Below are 21,092 nucleotides of genomic sequence, written 5' to 3'. Positions count from 1 at the left end.
AGATCCAGTGATGGTGGTCAAGTCCTGGCTGAGATGGAGGAGGTCAGAGTCTTGCAGAAGGTGGGAAGGAGATGTAAGGGGTGTAGGACTGGTGTAGATATTTGCAATGTAAGTTTTCGATTAGTTTAGTAGTTAGTCAGGAGCTAGACAAGTTATCCAAGATTGTATCTTTTCCTGAGTGACTATAATTTCAGCAGGACTGTCAGAACATCTCAGTTTTAGTTGATAGTTTTGGACGGTTCCAGACCTAGAGGAATTGCCCAGGAGAATCTTCAACTTCCTGAATAACTCTTTTTTTGAATTCTGCTCCGATGGGAATTTCACAGGGGCCCCATGTGTAACTCCCATTTACAATTCAGAGATCACCATCAGGACTTCTGAAAAACAGGGCATTGTTCTTCAGTGCAAACACTTAAGTGTAAAGAAGATAGGCACAGTGAAGAATTCAAAATGTATGACTAGGAGTAGACCATTCAGCCATTGAGCCTGCCCTGCTATTCAATATAACCATGGCTGATTGGGTGGAACAGATCAATACTCAATCAGATGTAATAGGGTTGGACTCGGGTTAAACATTTGTCACATTTTCTTCCTCTAACCTGAGATTCTCCCTTACTAATATACTGATCTCATCCATTAATATCACAGCAACCCCATCTCTTTTTACTTTTTGTCCATCCTTCTTCAACATTAAATATCCTTGAAAGTTCAGTTCCCGGTCCTTTTTTTTATTCTTTCATGGGATGTGGGACCTGGAGGAGGCAGTGGTAGACTGGGTCCAGAGTGAAACAAGGGAAAGCATGTCTCCGGGGCATGAAATGTGTTTGAGTTCAGAGCAAAAACTGTATGCAGTAGTCCAGATAGAGTTTACACAATGTTCTGCACAATTGTAGCAAGTTCCTCAACTTGTTTCCACCATTCCCCTTTAATAAATACTGACATTCCAATTACTTTCCTAATTACAATGTTGGCCTAGAATGATAACAGTAACAAATGCATGGGAACACCATCACCTGAAAGTTCCTCTTCATGCCACACAGCATCCTGACTTAGAATTAAATTGCCATTTCTTTACTGTCACTTGATCACAATCATGGAACTCATCTGCTAACAGAAGTGCAAAACAACACCACATGGACTGTAGTGATTCAAAAAGGCAGCTCTCCACAATCTCCCCAAGGGTAAGTAGGAATGAACATTAACTGCTGACCCAGCCAGTGATACCCACATCAATGAAAGAACATTAAAAAGAAATGCATGCTAACATTTTGTGATTAATGTATAAGGACTCTCAAATCCCTCTGTGCTGAAGCGTTTTGCAGTGTCCCTCATTTAAATAAAATTCTGCTTTCCTATTCTTGTCAAAGTGGACACCAGCAGAGTTCGGACCCGAACAGGACAAACAGTACAGACTACAGATTCAAAAACACCAGCAACAGTTCTCCTTCAAGATCCTCCGCTCCACACTTGCAGCAATGCGCCGGCACCTAACCTCTCTACAGTCAGCCCTGCCTCAGCTGAGGGCCACACTCTCTCAGAATTGCAAAGGACCCACTCTGTACTACATCGTCAGGAGAATTCATACTCTCAACAAACAGTATTTCAATTCCATCTCAAACATCAAAAACTGTAAGGACAACAAACTCTTATCCATCCACCTCCATAACGTGCGCTCCTCAAACATCCCAGAAGATTCCCTTGGCCTGGGAAACGCCATTAGCCATGCGGCTGGCGCAGCTATCACCCCCACGCTGAGTGATGATGTCACTTCCGCCCCCATCATGGCCACTCCCACAGCCACTTCCAGCCCTCACATCATCGCTGATGCCACATGCTCAGTGACTTCCGCCACCCCTACTGCCATGATCACCACCACTTCCGCCCCCACCAGTGCCACTCACCTGCATTCTGCTGACACGCCCCCCACAGACCCCACTGTCACTATCCCCACCCCCCAGAAGCCCGAGGGGAACATTACCCCTGCTCATGCTTCCACCCCCATTCCCCCCACCATCACACCCACTCCAGGTACTGGCTCCGACCCCACTCCCAGCTCCACACCCACACCAGATCCCAGCTCCCGGCCCTGCCGAGTTTTCACCATCCCTCCAGACCTCCCACTCGCTGAGTACGAACGATCAGTCCTCACCAAAGGACTCACCTTCATCCCCCTCTGTTCACGCATCAATAACTTTAATACACGCCATGATGTTGAACAATTCTTCCGTCGCCTCCGCCTCCGAGCTTACTTTCACAATCAGGACTCCCGCCCACCTTCCGAGGACCCCTTCGCCCACCTCCAACACACTGCATCCACCTGGACACCCCGCGCTGGCCTATTACCTGCCCTCGACCTCTTCATTTCCAACTGCCGCCAGGACATTAACCGCCTCAACCTGTCGACCCCCCTCCCCCACTCCAACCTCTCACCCTCACAATGCGCAGCCCTCCAATCCCTCTGCTCTAATCCCAACCTCACCATTAAGCCAGCGGATAAAGGGGGCGCAGTGGTAGTCTGGCGCACTGACCTCTACACCGCTGAAGCCAAATACCAACTCGAGGACACCTCTTCCTACTGCCCCCTCGACCATGACCCCACCCCCCATCACCAAACCATCATCTCCCAGACCATACAGAACCTCATCACCTCAGGAGATATCCCACCCACAGCTTCCAACCTCATAGTCCGGGAACCCCGCACTGCCCGGTTCTACCTCCATCCCAAGATCCACAAGCCTGACCACCCTGGCCGACCCATTGTCTCAGCATGCTCCTGCCGCACTGAACTTATCTCTACCTACCTCGACACTGTCCTATCCCCCCTAGTCCAGAAACTCCCCACATACGTTCGAGACACCACCCACGCCCTCCACCTCCTCCAAGACTTCCGTTTCCCCAGCCCCCAACGCCTCATCTTCACCATGGATATCCAATCCCTCTACACCTCCATCTGCCATGACCAGGGTCTCCAAGCCCTCCGTTTTTTCCTCTCCAGACGTCCCCAACAGTACCCTTCCACTGACACTCTCATTCGTTTGGCCGAACTGGTCCTCACCCTTAACAATTTCTCCTTTGAATCCTCCCACTTCCTCCAGACCAAAGGGGTAGCCATGGGCACACATATGGGCCCCAGCTATGCCTGTCTCTTTGTTGGCTATGTAGAACAGTTGATCTTCCGTAATTACACCGGCACCACTCCCCCACCTCTTCCTCCGCTACGTTGATGACTGCATTGGCGCCACCTCGTGCTCCCGCGAGGAGGTTGAGCAATTCATCAACTTCACCAACACATTCCACCCTGACCTTAAATTTACCTGGACCATCTCTGACCCCTCGCTCCCCTTCCTGGACCTCTCCATCTCCATTAGTGACGACCGACTTGACACTGACGTTTTTTACAAACCCACCGACTCCCACAGCTACCTAGAATACACCTCTTCCCATCCTATCTCTTGCAAAAATGCCATCCCGTATTCCCAATTTCTCTGCCTCCGCCGGATCTGCTCCCAGGAGGACCAGTTCCACCACAGAACACACCAGATGGCCTCCTTCTTTAGGGACCGTAATTTCCCTTCCCACGTAGTTAAAGATGCCCTCCAATGCATCTCGTCCACATCCCGCACCTCCGCCCTCAGACCCCACCCCTCCAATCGTAACAAGGACAAAACGCCCCTGGTGCTCACCTTCCACCCTACAAACCTTTGCATAAACCAAATCATCCGCCGACATTTCTGCCACCTCCAAAAAGACCCCACCACCAGGGATATATTTCCCTCCCCACCCCTTTCTGCCTTCTGCAAAGACCGTTCCCTCCGTGACTACCTGGTCAGGTCCACACCCCCCCTACGACCCACCCTCCCATTCTGGCACTTTCCCCTGCCACCGCAGGAGCTGTAAAACCTGTGCCCACACCTCCTCCGTCACGTCTATCCGAGGCCCTAAAGGAGCCTTCCACATCCATCAAAGTTTTACCTGCACATCCACTAATATCATTTATTGTATCCGTTGCTCCCGATGTGGTCTCCTCTACATTGGGGAGACTGGGCGCCTCCTAGCAGAGCGCTTTAGGGAACATCTCTGAGACACCCGCACCAATCAACCAAACCGCCCCGTGGCCCAACATTTCAACTCCCCCTCCCACTCTGCCGAGGACATGGAGGTCCTGGGCCTCCTTCACCGCCGCTCCCTCACCACCAGATGCCTGGAGGAAGAACGCCTCATCTTCCGCCTTGGAAAACTTCAACCCCAGGGCATCAAGGTGGACTTCAACAGTTTCCTCATTTCCCTTTGCCCCACCTCATCCTAGTTTCAAACTTCCAGCTCAGCACTGTCTCCTTGACTTGCCCGACCTGCCTATCTCCTTTTCCACCTATCCACTCCAACCTCTCCCCCTTGTCCTATCACCTTCATCTCCTCCCCCACTCACCCATTGTACTCTATGCTACTCTCTCCCCACCCCCACTGTCCTCTAGCTTATCTCTCCACGCTTCAGGCTCACTGCCTTTATTCCTGATGAAGGGCTTTTGCTCGAAACGTCGATTTCGCTGCTTGTTGGATGCTGCCTGAACTGCTGTGCTCTTCCAGCACCACTAATCCAGTATTTGCTTTCCAGCATCTGCAGTTATTGTTTTTAACTCACATTATACCCAATCTGCTAATTCTCTGCTCACTCTCTCAGTCTACCAAACCTCTTTGCAGGGTTTTTTTTGTATCTTCCTCACAAATTGCTTCCAACCATCTTTGTATTATCAGCAAACCTAAGTACAATTGCAATATCTATAGACCATAAATATTTGAGATTGCAGCACTGATCCCTGAGACACTCCACTAGTTAGAGCTTTCCAGCCTGAAATTATGCATCTTTCCCAACTCTGCTTGCTCTTATTCAAGCCTCTAATCATTCTAATATAACACCCCATCCCCATGAATTCTTGTGTAATAATCTTTTATAGGGCATTTTATCAAATTTCTTTTGGATATCTAGCTATACTGCATCTATTAGTTTCCCCCATTTCTACCCTGTTCATATTATCTTAAAAGAATTCTAAACTTTCAAATATGATTTCCTTTTCATGAAACCAGATTGATTCTGTCTGAAACCAGGCTGATATAGTCATATTCAATAGTTCACCTTTTGTAGTCTAATTATCTATGCCATTAACTATTTTGACTACTTTGTGTACCTGACACCACATTTAAGCATTTTGTTTTCATTGATGGCTATACATTTTTGAGCGTCCACAATTCCTCGTTTTCATTTCTGAAGATAATACTTTGATTTATGTTTTTCTGGTCCAAAATGAATGATCTCACACTTGTTTTCAATAAAATCCATTTCCCACACTTTCATCTCTACAATTAATTTATAAATAACAGTAATTTTATGATTATCTCCATTATTTAAAATGTGATCACTTTTTAAATTATAAAGTAATGGATTCCTTCATAGTTTAAAACAATATGGACAATAGGAAGCAACATCTGCTTTCAAATGCTAACTTGAAGAATGTTTGAGATACATTTTATGATCAGGGACGTCCATCCTATTGGCAGCTGTAAAATGGGTGAGATTGGTCAGGAAATGAATGGACAACATTTGCAAGAGAGTTCTGACCATGTAGCACTCTGTCTAATTATTCAGTTGAATTTTATATTGGAGTCAGAAGTACTAATTTATATGGAATTAATCATTATCATGTAGTCTTCCACGGGAAGGAATATTGAGAGACGGTGTGTAATAGCAGTTGATTCATTGCCATTGGTTCTATCACATGGAAGTATCGAATTCGCCGAGGCCTGTCAACTAGTGTGGACCCATCAAGCACTGTGAAGAGGTTTTGACCTTTCTGAAGTGTCATTTACGAATGAGAGTGCTTCTTTCAATATAGTTAAATCTGTAATATAGAAATGTGATGAATAAATCTATGGATTGAACCATATAGAGATCTGAACGATGTGGGCTTTGGTGAGATGTGTGACAGAATTGGCCGACAGTTACAATGAGGTTCTCCTGACTTTGACAGAAACTTGTGTCATCTGCTAAGTATTCCAGAAGCAGTGTACAACATTCTTGCTAGGCAGCAGCAGGAAGCCGATTGCTGGAAATTAACATTTACTAAACACCATATTTACAGCCCAACTCACCTCATTAACATTCAGTGTCCTATTTTACCAAACACCCCAAACAAGCTTGAATTCAAGAAAGTCCCCCTAGCAGATTGAGCTCACCACTTACTTCAAACGACCTGCATGTCGGAAACTGGACACCGACATCTCAGAAAACGCTCCGTCGGTACCAGCCACATGCATTCCACATCCATGGACACTACCATCCAACATGTACCTGTTACTAAGAACCCTCATGGCATGGCTTTGATCCATTTACAGGATGCATACTTGGTGCTGCACTGGCAACTATCATAACAATGCTGCGGCAAGGACACTGTGCTCTCAGGGACACACATCCAGCTGATGGGCCAGGCTGCACCTGTGGACTCTTCACTTGTTTTCATATGCTCACTCACTATGAGCCGACCTGGATGTCCCTTTCTTGCATTGCCTTGCCTTACCTTACCTGTTTGCAGTTGGCCACCATAGCCAGAGATTCCAGGCTTATGCTACTGCTTCCTTGCTCCACCATTTAGCACAGGGAGAGGAAGCTGGTCATTATGTCAGCAGATGTCACTCACATCAAGGTGTTTCAAGCCTTTATCAGGGGTTTATGGCACAGTAAGCTATAATGTCCAGATCTTGCATGGTCAGGGTCAGGACTCTGACCTCATTAGCAAGAGAGGTGTTGTATGACAGGCAGCATATAACCCATCTTGACTCTTTCTGCTCTATTGTAGGCTGTTTTCCTCAGGGAATGAGAGGGGGAGGGCAGGTCCTTCCAGAGATGAAAGTGATTGGAGTGGCATGGTGGCACAGTGGTTAGCACTGCTGCCTCACAGCGCCAGAGACCTGGGTTCAATTCCCGCCTCAAGCGTCTGACTGTGTGGAGTTTGCACATTCTCCCTGTGTCTGCGTGGGTTTCCTCCGGGTGCTCCGGTTTCCTCCCACAGTCCAAAAATGTGCCGGTTAGGTGAATTAGCCATGCTAAATTGCCCGTAGTGTTAGGTGACGGGGTAAATGTAGGGTCTGGGTGGGTTGCGCTTTGGCGGGTTGGTGTGGACTTGTTGGTCCTGTTTCCACAATGTAAGTAATCTAATCTATTATTGTTGGTACAGGTGGGAAGATGTCCTGAGTGAATGAGTAAGCAGGACAGAGGGCATGCAAGATTAATGGTGTTGGGGTTGAGATGGATGCGAGTGAGTGGGCAATAGCAGGCAACTGTAACAATAGTAGAGTATGGCACTGGATATAACACCACAGGGAGAGTGATTGTGAGATATCAGAGAAAAGATGGTGGCAAAGTGGAGAAGGACAATCTTCTTCTTACATCTCTGGGTATTCCTCCAGATGGATTAGGCTGCTTTTAACCAGCTGACAATTTGGACCAGCCTGGCAATGTCTTGTGTCATGGCCTCCACTGCTGGCCCTAGAGCAGAAAGAAGGACTGTGTTGGCACCACCCCATTCAGCACTACCTATTGTACCCTGGCCAGGAAACAAAGCATTGTTTTTCCCCCATTTGCAATGTCTGAGGCAAATGTCAGAAACTGTGCAGGGCAGCTCTGGCCTGGTGGTACTTGAGTGCATGCACCACATGCTCTTAAAGATGGCATAGGTGCAAGTGCCATTGTCAAAGATGTCAATTGTAAACACACTGCTTAATGCTATTAACTGGGCTGGCATTGTCAGCAGTTCATAGTGTGTTTAGTAATTAGATTTTTACATTAACATGAGAGATTAAAAAAAGGATTGAGGAGTAGTTGGTAAACTTTAAAAGCAGAATAAAGTAGTGGTTGTTGAATTTCCTAGCTTCAAAGACATCTCAAATCAACAGGAGAAATACAGGCAGGAAAACTGCTCCTAAATTACAAAAAGCCTGAAAGAGACTATACAGGTGGTTTAACAGGGGAAAACTTCTGTGACAACAGTTCTGTGGAATTCATCACACATAATAAGTAAATTGCTTTGATATAAATGGCAGGTCACATGTTTTTAAGAACAGAAGAGTCCTTCTCAACCTCCTCACTACTATTTATCCTGAAACAAATTTCACTGAAAAAGCTTGTTAAGTGATCTTTTGCACATTGCTATTTGTGGACAATTAATATATTCAGAATGACTGTTAGGTTTTGTATTATAAATGAATGGACAACATTTGCAAGAGAGTTCTGACCATGTAGCACTCTGTCTAATTATTCAGTTGAATTTTATATTGGAGTCAGAAGTACTAATTTATATGGAATTAATCACTATCATGTAGTCTTCCACGGGAAGGAATATTGTAATAGAAGTTGATTCAACAACAATTTGAAATGATTTGGGATGTTCTGAAGCCATACAAAACTTGTTGTAAATGTATGCAATTTTGTTTTGCTTACTGAATCCTGTAATCTAATATTATATTCATTATATAATGTATTCCAAATATTTTTTCTGTCCATAGTTGACACTATTTGTTTCCCTGGGTAAAAACAATGACTGCAGATGCTGAAAATCAAATCATCTCTCCATGCTTCAGACTCACTGCCTTTATTCCTGATGAAGGGCTTTTGCCCGAAACGTTGATTTCGCTGCTCGTTGGATGCTGCCTGAACTGCTGTGCTCTTCCAGCACCACTAATCCACTATTTGTTTCCCTGATCAGCCTTTGCTCATGTACATGGCAATTATAACCAAATACAGTAAAATGTTTGTAAACAGCACAGCAATTATTTTAAAACTTCTCTTTTGTTTCCAGTCATGTTTGTAGTTGCGAGTTGAATAAAAGTGGATGGAACATTGATGGGAGGTCGTGAGCAGGAGGGGAATAATCAGCATGGAAATGCATTTTTACAGCACAACAGTGAAACTGGTTGGGATACACATGTTACATTCCCACTGAATAACTATAAATGTAGAAATCTGAAACATAAGCACATTGTTCAAACATAAAACCATTCTGAAAACTATTTTTAGTGTAGATTTATTTGCATTCCCTTTTTTCTCCAGGATGACCATTTACTAGCACTGCAGAATTATCATTTACTAGCACTGTAGCTGGAAATGTTACTCTGACCAGCTAGCACAGGGTGTGCATTCTGGTTTCCTATATAATTGATATGTTGAAATGTTTTTTTCCATGAAGCTAAAAAAGAAATCAGTCTGTATTAGACTGTTTCTTGCCACTGCCCCACCTCAGACCCGTGAGCTGTCTGCATACATAGAAATCAAACAGCTCTCAAATTTACATACTTCCACAAAATTTCAACCCACATCAAACAACCACATGGAAATTAGAAAACTTTTGGGTTCAGTTTGATAGGGACCTGTTCAGGACCTTACAATGGTTCATAGGAAAGAGAGATTATTCAGAGCAGTTTGGAAATAAATTACCTCAGGGAAAGAGTTAGATGTGAAATTTCCAGAACAGGAATATTTGGTTAGAAACCTGCTTATTATTAAAGGATTGGGAAAGTCTGAGATCTCTATTGTGAGAATATTCCAGATAAAAGACCTTGCATCTCACAGGCTCGAAACTGTGAAGAAACAATTAAGTTAAAACCTATAGATTTGACAGAAACGGCATTTCTGTGGCTTTTGAATAACTATAAAGTGATGATGTTAGGGAGTAGATGGAATTTTGATTTGGTGTGTGCTTTGAAATCTATTAAACTGTTATGTTTAGATAGCTTAGTTTGCTTTATTTTATTTTAATTCCTCTTATGTAATAAACTTCTTTTATTCGTAAAACCAAATTTGCAGCCTCATGTACTTAATGTTTCGGCAGCCACATTAAATTAAATATGATCCCAGATTCTATTCTGGGATCTGACTTATCCAGTGGTAATCTTTGGACTATAACAATATTCCCATCAGGTTTAGGGTAGGACTTGATTTTGTGAATCAGAAATGTTGCATATGGTGTTTGTGACTAAGGAACAAGGGTATACCACATTTGATCCATAGGATTGTCATAGTTAAATCAGCACTGCAAATGTTCCTGAGGATTGTCCCCGGGAAGAAAATAAATGATAGAGCCATGGTTTCTCTTCTGGATGGCAGGATGCCCACTGGATTGGATTGCATTGACTGTGGTGACCTCAATTGGAAGCAAGTAGAATGGTTGCTTGGTGATACACTGGAAAATTATTACATAAGGAATTTACTCTGGCATGACTCACTACATTCCAGAGAACAGAAATTATAAAAATGCAATGTTGAGCGACAAACCTTGTTCCCGTAAGAAGCACACAGATGCAACCATTATATTATATAATGACCACTTCAGTGAGTAAAAACAACCTTCCAGAAATTTCTTTCACTTGAGAATTGTTTGATTGCTCATTATACATCTGCAAACTGAAATTTTCAGCCAATAAAAAGTTTCACTTCAAATGACAAAAATTCTGTTCCTACCTATTTCTTCGCCAAGGGAGGAATTCAATATTGAACCAGCAGATGTGACTACAGCACAATTTCTGTAGGCCTGTGTGTTAGTCCTGATCTTGTTCAGTGGTATTTTAGGAAAATGCTTTTTCCATCTAGCTGTAGAAAATGGAGCCTCCTTCCCGTCGAGGGTTCTTACTTTGATTTTGTCTTTGAGTTCACAGAGAAGCTCTTCTCCAATCATCCTTTCCATGCCACTTTTCCTTTGAAACTGGACACCATGTCTGTTTTCATTCATATAGTCTTTCATAGCTTTCCGTAAACGAGGATTCAGCATCCCAGATGAAACATTTCCTCTCCACAGATTGGCAAGCACTGAACTGGATTTTGAAAACTCCAAGTCCTCTAGCTCTAAGGAATCTAGATTTTCAAGAAATGGGTCTACTTCATAGTTTTGGTTTTGCTTATTTTTTGATATCCTTTTGTGAGGTTTAGATTTAGTGTCTTGAATAATTGTTTCCTCGTACATATTGCCATCTTTAGCAATTTTAACTAGCGTATTTATTAGCTTGTGTTGAATGTGCTGCTCGGTGCCAATCTTCATCTTCTTCACTCTTATCTTGACTTGAAGTTCACCATTATCTTCCACTTGGCTCCATTTTAGATTTCCATCATTCAAAGAATCTAAATGCAATGAATGCACAGAATCTTCATCATTTTCAAAGAAAAGGCTATTTTCTCTTTGACTTGCTGAGACCTTTGGATTTGGGAAAGCTCCCATAAAGACTCTCTGTTTACCCTGTACGGGGAAGAGCCTTCTTGTCTCAGTGAATGTGAAAGAGCTGGCTGGACGCTCATCTGTTTTGGAGTCTGTGAAATATGTAAACAGCAGCAAGAAGACGAGTGCCCATGCCAGTATCCCAATCAGTACTAGCTGCTTCCACTGCTTGGTCTTGGCTTTCATTGTCCAAGCTGCACCAAACTCCTCTTGGATTCAGCACAGCTGGAGTGTGAAAAAGCCAGCTAAAAAACAATAAAATAAAGGACAGATTTGATTAACAGATTTGCATTACAGTGAGAAATGTCAAAAAAAAGTTAGCAAAATCAAAAGACCTTATTTTAAAGAAGGAATCTCTGGTCACACCATTTTTTTAAAAAAAGGACACTGCCACCATTTCTCAGAACAGGAGCAAAATAGCGGAGTGTCTTTATTGTTACAATGACATCACAAAAAAGGGGCAAAAGATGTCACAACACAATGACGCATTGGCACAAATTCCTTTATCTGAGTCAAGTGCTTGCCAAAGTCTTTACCATATATTTGGTACATTTTAAAAAGTACGATTAACCAATTTTTTTCATATAATACCTTTGTGGGATGGGGAAACATTATCTTGCTCTGTGGAACTTTTGGCAATATGCATGTGAGCATGGATAATTAACAATGATACATTCATTGGCATTTAGGACGTTAGCATGGTATTCAAAAGGCATCTCCACATCTCAGTTCTACACTGAAGTGTCACCCTAAAATTTATGCTCAAGTCTTGAGTGGGGTTTGACCCATAGCTTCCAACACAGAGACTGACACGGTTGATAAAAGAAAAATCAAAAACAAAATATCTTTAAGAAACAAGCTGAACTTAAGATATTTGACAACTATCAGTAAAATAAGAATTATCAAAAGCAGAAAGTTTCCTTCACAAAGAGGACACTAATAAAAGGCATCATTCACTTCATAGTGATTAATGGCTTCATACAACACTTTTGAAAATAATACAAATAAATTAAAACCAGGGTCCATCCTTTTTTTTATATAGTACACAGAAGTTACATGGAATTTACAGCACATGCCATTTGACCCAAATAATCCATGCTGGTATTTATGCTACTTATCCTCTTTCTATGCTTCTTCATCGAATTGTCGGCATGACTTTCTTTTCTATTTTCCTCTCATAAATGCCATTTTGCTCAACCACTTGCTATGGTAGCAAGCTCCACATTCCAACTAATACCTGGGTAGACATTTCTTTAAACATTCTTTGGTTGATTTCTTGCTGACATCCTCACATTGCCTTTTGTTTTGCTCATCCTCAATAGTGGGAATGCTTCCTTTCTGCCTGTGCCATCAAAACATTTTGTAATTGTAAAGACCCCTATCAGCCTTATCTTTTCAAGAGAAAAGAAATCTGATGTGTTTACCCTCTCCTGTTTGGCATAACCTATGTTTTTGATATGATTCTTCTAGATTTTTATTGCATCCTATCTTATGCTTATATATCACTTTTTTATGTAGCAATCTGAACTGCAAACAACATTCTAAGTGTGCTCTGACCAAGATTTGGTACAAGTTGAGCATAAGCTCTCTATTTTTGAATTCTACCCCTCTCAAATTAAACCCTCGTGCTCTCTCGGTGTGTGTATTTTTTAGGATACCTTGCTAACCTGCATCGCTATTTTATGTGATTTGTGAATTTATACTCCCTTTATCTTATCAGGAATTCCTCAGAGTCTTCATGAACTGCTCCGACACTGCAGAACCGAATACCTGGTCATCAGAAAGTCTGGACCATAATTTCTAATCTAATCTTCCAATAAAATGTCCATCAGATGCATCTGTTTGGTAAATACTGAAGCAAATAATTCTTTAACATTTCAACTATTTTGTCATCATTGCCAAGGATTTTATCCTTTGCATCCCAGAGTGATTCTATATCCATTTCAACATCTTTTTTTAAAATTTATGTACCTATAAAGTATGCAGCACTGTTTTATGCTCCTTGACAATTTAAATGCTTGTCTTTATCTTCTCTCCTATTCTTAATGCATTCTCTATTGTTATACTCACCTCTGGCGTTCATACGCTTAGTCTTTTTTTTATCATGCCTTCAATTATTATTAGGTTTAAAACACTACCCACACCAGGAGTTGCACAAGGAAGACAAGACTCATAGTAATGTCTGTTATCCATAGCTTGCTTTTCCTCAAACAGGTTAATCAGTCTGAAGCAAGAAGCTATAGCTTGAGGGGTTTCAGTCAACATCAAGCATGCTGACTTGAAGGATCACCCACCCTTGCTGTCTTCCATTAGCATGTTGGTAGGATTGGCAGGTTAACAATTAACCTGCTTGGCCATGTTATGACCTGGGAGAAAATGAGGACTGCAGATGCTGGAGATCAGAGCTGAAAAATGTGTTGCTGGAAAAGCGCAGCAGGTCTGGCAGCATCCAAGGAGCAGGAGAATCGACGTTTCGGGGATAATCCCTTCTTCAGGCTTATGTCCGAAACCTCGATTCTCCTGCTCCTTGGATGCTGCCTGATCTGCTGCGCTTTTCCAGCAACACATTTTTCAGCATGTTTTGAGCTGACCTGGTGTGACCAACAAATCCTAATGAGGGATTCAAATACAGGACCTTTGGATATGCAATGTATTATGTTTTTATGCATTCACAATGTTTAAGTGTATAATTTGTTCTTGTTTATCAGTGAAATATCTTTTTCCTCAGCTTTATTGAACACGGTAGCAATGGCTGCTGCTTTGGCTACTGTGAAGACTTCACCAAGACTTCTCTTCAGTGAGAATGGGATGTGGTTTGCAAGAAGGAATTTTGGGGGAGGGAGGAATTGTGACAAAGGCTCCTCACACTTTCGCAAATTCTGTTCCTCACCTGACAATGTAGGACACATTATCCTCTACGAACAGGCTTTGCTGGCAACTTTTAAGACGCTCAGATTTGTGTGACTCCATTAATCCCTGACCTACCTTTAACAATCTTGATGGCTCATGCGACAGGGATGGCATGTTTATTCGCTTTGGAGATTGGCACATTGCTTCTTCCCTGGGTCTGATTACCATACTTCCTACTGTAACCAGTGTTTCAGGTTGATCATCTTCACACTGAACCATAACAATAACTCGGCTTCTGTCTCCACAGATGCTGCCTGACCTACTTTATCATGTTGATGGCCTTCTAATTCATTACCTGAAGGAATATTATATTATGGTTATGGTTGACTCCATAGCCATCTAATTTAACTTCTCATATCTACGCTGGTTCATATTAGTAAATTCAATTGTGAATCAAGTCTGATAAATGTGATGACTTTGAGTACTAACTCTGTTTCTTCCTCAGATGCTGTTGGATTTTCTGAGTATTGCTAGAATTGTATTTTACTTTTCTTTCAAGTTTCAAAATTGTAGTATGTTGTTTCTTTGCCAGGTTTCTTTCATATTGGTTTAGGAAGGAGTTGCGTAGACACCAGGAGAGCTCCATTAGATTAGATTAGATTAGATTACTTACAGTGTGGAAACAGGCCCTTCGGCCCAACAAGTCCACACCGCCCCGCCGAAGCGTAACCCACCCATACCCCTACATCTACATCTACCCCTTACCTAACACTACGGGCAATTTAGCATGGCCAATTCACCTGACCTGCACATCTTTGGACTGTGGGAGGAAACCGGAGCACCCGGAGGAAACCCACGCAGACACGGGGAGAACGTGCAAACTCCACACAGTTAGTCGCCTGAGGCGGGAATTGAACCCGGGTCTCCGGCGCTGCGAGGCAGCAGTGCTAACCACTGCTTATCCCTTTTTGTACTCCTTAGGGTTAATTCATTTTGGTGTGCTGCAAAATCTCTCTTTCTTGTTGATTTACCTAATTATTTTTTTCTCCTTCTCCTTTCCACTATTCAGGGTGTGTAAACTACCCCTATTAATTTGATTGATCTTGCATTATCTTATATCGCTGGCTATATCGATTCTACTTCAGCCTTACTGATAGTTACGCATTTATTTTCTAATGTCATTACAATAACTTTAATGAGCACAGTTATTTCACATCCATCTTTCTATCCTTTCCAAATGTGTTATGCTCTGCAGTGTGTTATTTCCATCCTGATTTTTCTGTAGCTATGCCTCAGTAATGTCAACTATATATGAATCATCAAAATGAATGATTGCCTCCAGTCATCCATGTTTTATTACAGAATTGTGTATTGCTTTACAGTTTAAATTATTAATAGAAGCAATTCTTCTCACTTTATCTTAGCCATCTTTTTGTATTCCTGTTCTAAAACGCTATTTATTTCTTGACCGTCTATGCCCTCCCTTAACTTAGTATGCCATAAAAATCTTTCCGCTTTTATTTATAATTAATTTATTTCCATTCTTGTAGCTTTGCTATAACTTACTAATTTTAAATAATTGCCATTTCCCTTTGTACCCTTTCTGCTATCACACAGGTTCCATTCTACTTCAGGTGGAGTCTATTCAGGTTCAGTCTAATGAAATCTGCTTTTAAAAAAAAGTCACAAGACATTTTTACATTAATATCTTTAAGAATGATTTACCTATATTTTAAGCCACAACTGGCTCTTCTGGGGATGAAGTCATGCTAGCCTTGAAGAGGTGAAAGGTGAGCGCAGTTGCTAGTGGAGGAAGGTCTCAATTCTACGTCTATATGAACACCAATAACTCAAGAACATCGAAGAGTCCAGAGGAAGTGAGAGCAGGAAGCCATCTGCTGGTTAGGATCCCTTGCAGTGTCAGCTCTGAGATAGGTGCAAGACATTCTGCAGAAAACTGGAAGAAAGGAAGTTACATCATTCAAAATGAACAGTATCTGGACTCCTGATTCCCGAGTTAGTCATTAATTAGTCAGAATCAGTTATTACTGCCTAAGAAGGTCTCCCAAAAGGTTTCCAATTATGCGGAATATTCCAAGTTCTTGGCTGAGAAACTTTACCATCCATCTTTTCTTATGGCAAAGTTTAGATCCCATATATATGTAAAGGGATGCAAAACAGAGTGCAGTAACTCAATGAATCAATCTGATGTTTACCACTGACTGGGCACGACATAACTCAGAATGCTAATATAATTTCTTGTGATACAACTTTCTGTCCTCTTAAATTTATTGCTGGAAGGCAGTTTATGCTGACTCTTATTACAAGTGCAAATGATTTGTAAAAACTGCAATCCATTTACGTTTAGTTGACTCTTTTCATTTGGCACAGTCTGGTTCTGCTTCCCAATAGTTAACTTGTTTTAAGAACAAGAGGAAAAGAGTAACAGTGAATTCATGCATCTGCACAGGGAAGGATATCGAAAGCAGCCTGGGATTTCAAATCTCAATCACAATAAATACCTAAAAGGGACAGAGTGAATACAAACCCACACTGTCCTGTTCCTCATAAGACAACACATCTGTTTCAAGTATTAATCTAAAAAAAACCTTCTTCAAGCTGCTTCCAATGCAATATGCTTCCTACTCCAGATGTGATCTCATCAATGCCCTTATAGTTGAAACATAACCTCATGACTTTTTAATTCAATCCCCCTTGCAATAAGTGGCTGCATTCAATGAGCTTTCCTAATTACTTCCTGTACTTGAATACAAAACTTTTGCAATTCATGCGGTAAGAAAATTAGATTCCTCTGCATTTCAGAGCTTTGTAATCTCTCACCATTTAGACAATATGTTTCTTTTTTATCCTTCCTGCCAAAATGGACATGTTTTCATTTTCCAATGTTTTGTTTTAATAATACAAAGGATATGGGCATCACATAGTCTTTGTGTGCAGAAGCACTGTGCTCAGCATTGCAACTGGTCAGAACACTTAACAAGTGTTCAAAGAAAAGGGGATAAATATATAATATAATTTTATGTGCTAAAAATGGTTAAATACTTCAGTAAAGTCATCCAATGTCATGCCTAGAAGTGCTGAAAACATATAATCGTACATAGTTCATGCATTGGTGCTAATTTTTCAACATTCCCTATATTTGGTGAAGATTCCTTTAAACTGGAAAATACTAAACATATCTCCTTTATTCCATAAAAATGAGGGAGACAGAAAACAGTAAACTACGGACAAGTCAGCTTAACATTTGTCACAGGGAAGATAGACTCATAGATTCATAGCACGGAAACAGACCGTTCAGTCCAACTTGTCCATGCCGACCAGTTATCCTAAACTAATCTACAGTGAAGAAACAGGCAATTTGGCCCAATAAGTCCACACCGACCCTCCAAAGGGTAACCCACCCAATCCCATTCTCCTACCCTATATTTACCCCTGACTAATGCACCTAACACTATAGGCAATTTATCATGACCAACTCACCTGACCTATGGGAGGAAACCAAAGCACCCAGAGGAAGCCCATGCAGACACGGGGAGAATGTGCAAACTCCACACAGACAGTTGCTCGAGGTGGGAACTTGGGTCCCTGGCACTGTGAGGCAACAGTGCTAACCACTGATCCACCGTGCTGCCTCCAATCTAGTGCCATTTGCCAGCACTTGACCCATATCCCTCTAAACCCTTCCTATTCATACCTATACAGATGCCTTTTAAATGCTATAATTGTACCAGCCTCCACCACTTCCTCTGGCAGCTCATTCCAAACATGCACCACCCTCTGTGTGAAAACATTGCCCCTTAGGTCCCTTTTTATATCTTTCCCCTCTCACCCTAAACCTATGCCCTCTAGTTCTGGACTCCCCCACCTTAGGGAAAGGACCTTGGCTATTTACCATATCCATGCCCCTTATAATTTCATAAACCTCTATAATGTCATCCCCTCAGCGTCTGATGTTCCATGGAAAATAGCCTCAGCCTGTTCAGCCTCTCCCTATTGCTCAAATCCTCCAACCCTGGCAACATCTTTGTAAATCTTTTCCGGACTCTTTCAAGTTTCACAACATCCTTCTGATAGGAAGGAGACCAGAATTGAATGCAATATTCCAACAGTGGCCTAACCAATGTCCTGTGCAGCCGTAACATGACCTCCTAACTCCTATCCTCAATTCTCTGACCAATAAAGGAATGTATATCAAATGCCTTCTTTAACTATCCTATCCACCTGTGACTCCACTTTCAAGGAACTATGAACCTGCACTCCAAGGTCTCTTTGTTCAGCAACACTCCCTAGGACCTTACAATTAAGTCCTGCTCTGTTTGCTTTTCCAAAATGCAGCACCTCACACTTATTTAAATTAAACTCCACCTGCCCTCTTAGAAACTAATTGTTAAAGGCATTTCTAAAAGGAGACAACAAAGTGCAATCCATCCATAAACATTCACCGCTCCAACACCAATATTCAGTAGCAGCGATGTGTACCATCTATCAGATGCACAAGATTTACCAAAGCTCCTTTGATTGTACCTTCCTAATCTTGACCACTACAATCTGGAAGGAAAAGGGCAGCAGGCACATAGCAACACCACCACCTGCAAGTTCCTTTCCAAGCTACTCACCACTCTGACTTGGAAATATATCATTGTTCCTTTAGTGTTACTGGGTCAAATTCTGGAACTCACTCCCTAATAGCATTGTGGGTGTACCTATATCAAATGGATGTGGATTAAGAAGGTAGCTCACCACCACTTTCTCAAGGTCAACCAGGAATGGGTGATGAATTCTGGTTCATCTGATGATGCCCATATCTCTGAATGAACACAAAAATATTCCCCCAGCCTGACATAATTACATATTGATTGTCAAAGAAATGCATTGCAGTGTGTCGCTCATGATGTCTGTTGGGATAGATGATGGGAAAATAGCACACACCGTCTTTGTCTAGTATTAGCTGCTCTAATTTGTCTGGCAAGATTAATGGTTGCTTCCTTCAGTGAGTGATAATGAATGGGTTAGTGAAATGGCAAGTGAAGCCATGAGTGTTTTAAATGAGAGTGTAGCCCAGATAGTGAGTGGCTGAGATGGATAGCTGAGTAAATGGCTGGGTGGATAATTGGATGAGATGGGTAGGTGGCTGAATGGCTAAGTCAGTGAGTGTGTAGGTGGATGGTGTTAGTAACTGGGTAATCCATTAAATAGTAAGTCCATGGTGGGATTGGTGTGGGAGCAGTTGTGGAAGGATCATAATCAGATCTAATGGGTCATGTCAGTCAGGTAGTTGAGGTGTATTTAGGTTGTCATGACAACTGAGCAGGTCAGGTCCAGTTGTGGCTGTAGTGAGTTGGTCTGAGAGTTAATAGAGTCTGGTCCAAAAGCTTAAACAGAAGATATGCATGACATTGCACGGATAAGTACCTGAAAAAAATGACCATAACCTTGTCAGCTACAATAAATTCTAGCCAATATATTCTCCCCAACCACCTCTCACACCTTAGTCTTGCACTTCCAAATTCTAGTAATCTCTAGCAGCTGCTAATCTCAGAGTTATCTACTTGTTTTTTTTAAATTTCATGCAAAAAAAATCCTTTTCTGGTTTGTTTCATATTTAGGAAAAAAATCTAAGTGGGAAAGGTCAGTTATCATAAATAATGTTATGTCCTTTCAAACAAATGAATTAAAATGTTCCTGTTTACAAAAACACATACCGCTTTTAAACAGAAAACATAATGCGATATTTGACTAATGAAAGGTTGATACTTATGCAAAACACTGCGAACAAATGGGAGTTAAATATGACCCCCATTTAAACTTGATTTACTGAACAAAATGTTAAGTGTATTTCATTCTTCATAATCATCCTAATTAGTGTGTTTGTCAATTTGCACTATCCTATTAAGGTGTGTTTAGTCTCGAGATTATCAAGATTGGTTATTGACAGTGCTAACACACCACACTAAGTTGTAAATATGAATGCATGTATTTCTGCTGTATTTCAAGCAACCTTTTTATTTACAATAAAAGCACTAGCTGGTTCTGTCACTGCTTCCTTCCCACAAAATACTTCGCTTAGTTTCTTTTTTAGAAAAATGGCAGAGTCCAGAGTTAGAATTTAAGTTAGCAGTTTCAGTCTGGCAAGCTATAGTACAGCCACAGGATAATTCATGCCTATGACATTTGTTTTACTTTTCTCTTGAAATATCTTGCTTTGTACTTAGATACCTCATTAAAGGAGGGGTGGAGGGGTGGGGGGTTGGCTGAATTCAGAGGATTGCCAAATGATACTAAAATCAACCAGGAATCTCTAACAATTATGGACACTCACAGACACCTCCTCCTACTGCCCCCTCGACCACGACCTCACCTCCCATCATCAAACCATCATCTCTCAGACTATTCATAACCTCATCAACTCAGAGGATCTCCCATCCACAGCCTACAACCTCGTAGTCCAGGAATGCTACATTGTCTGATCAACCTCTTATCCAAAATTCACAAACCTGACTGCCCTACCGAACATATCTCCTCATACCTTGACACCGTCCGGTCCCCCTTGGTCCAGGATCTCCCCACATACATTCGGGACACCACCCATGACCTCCACCTCATCCATGACTTTCATTTTCCCCAGCCCCCACCATCTCATCCTCACCATGGGCATCCAGTCCCTGTACACGTCCATCTGCCGTGGTGAAGGCCTCCAAGCTCTCTGCTTCTTCCTCTCCCGCTGACCCAACCAGTACCCTTCCACCGATACACTTAATCGTTTGTTGGAGCTGGTCCTCACCCTCAACAATTTCTCCTTCGAATCCTTCCACTTCCTTCAGACCAAAGCAATGCCCATGGTCACCCGCTTGGGCCTCTACTATGCGTCCTCTTCATCGGATACATGGAACAGTCCACCTTTCACAGGTACATAGGCACCAACCCCCACTTTTTCTTCCACTACAATGATGATTGTATTGGCGCAACCTC

The 21,092-nt window shown here is 42.0% G+C and overlaps 1 protein-coding gene across 2 annotated transcripts in view; it reads right to left on the bottom strand.

The window, feature by feature from the left end:
• The window catches only part of st6gal2a (ST6 beta-galactosamide alpha-2,6-sialyltranferase 2a), a 100,024-nt gene that overhangs the window by 36,001 nt on the left and 42,931 nt on the right, over nt 1-21,092 (bottom strand). For both annotated transcript variants that reach the window (XM_072577564.1, XM_072577565.1), the window contains 2 exons: nt 15,828-16,059; nt 10,505-11,497 (listed from right to left, as the gene is read on the bottom strand). In XM_072577564.1, coding sequence (XP_072433665.1) covers nt 10,505-11,438 — 934 coding nt within the window. In that variant the 5' untranslated portion in view covers nt 11,439-11,497; nt 15,828-16,059. The remainder of the gene's footprint in view (nt 1-10,504; nt 11,498-15,827; nt 16,060-21,092) is intronic.

The sequence above is a fragment of the Chiloscyllium punctatum genome, chromosome 9, assembly GCF_047496795.1.
Source record: "Chiloscyllium punctatum isolate Juve2018m chromosome 9, sChiPun1.3, whole genome shotgun sequence".
In the NCBI taxonomy this organism is placed as follows: Eukaryota; Metazoa; Chordata; class Chondrichthyes; order Orectolobiformes; family Hemiscylliidae; genus Chiloscyllium; species Chiloscyllium punctatum.
The sequence above is the reverse complement of the archived record's forward strand: the minus strand, read 5'-3'. Positions and strand labels throughout refer to the sequence as shown.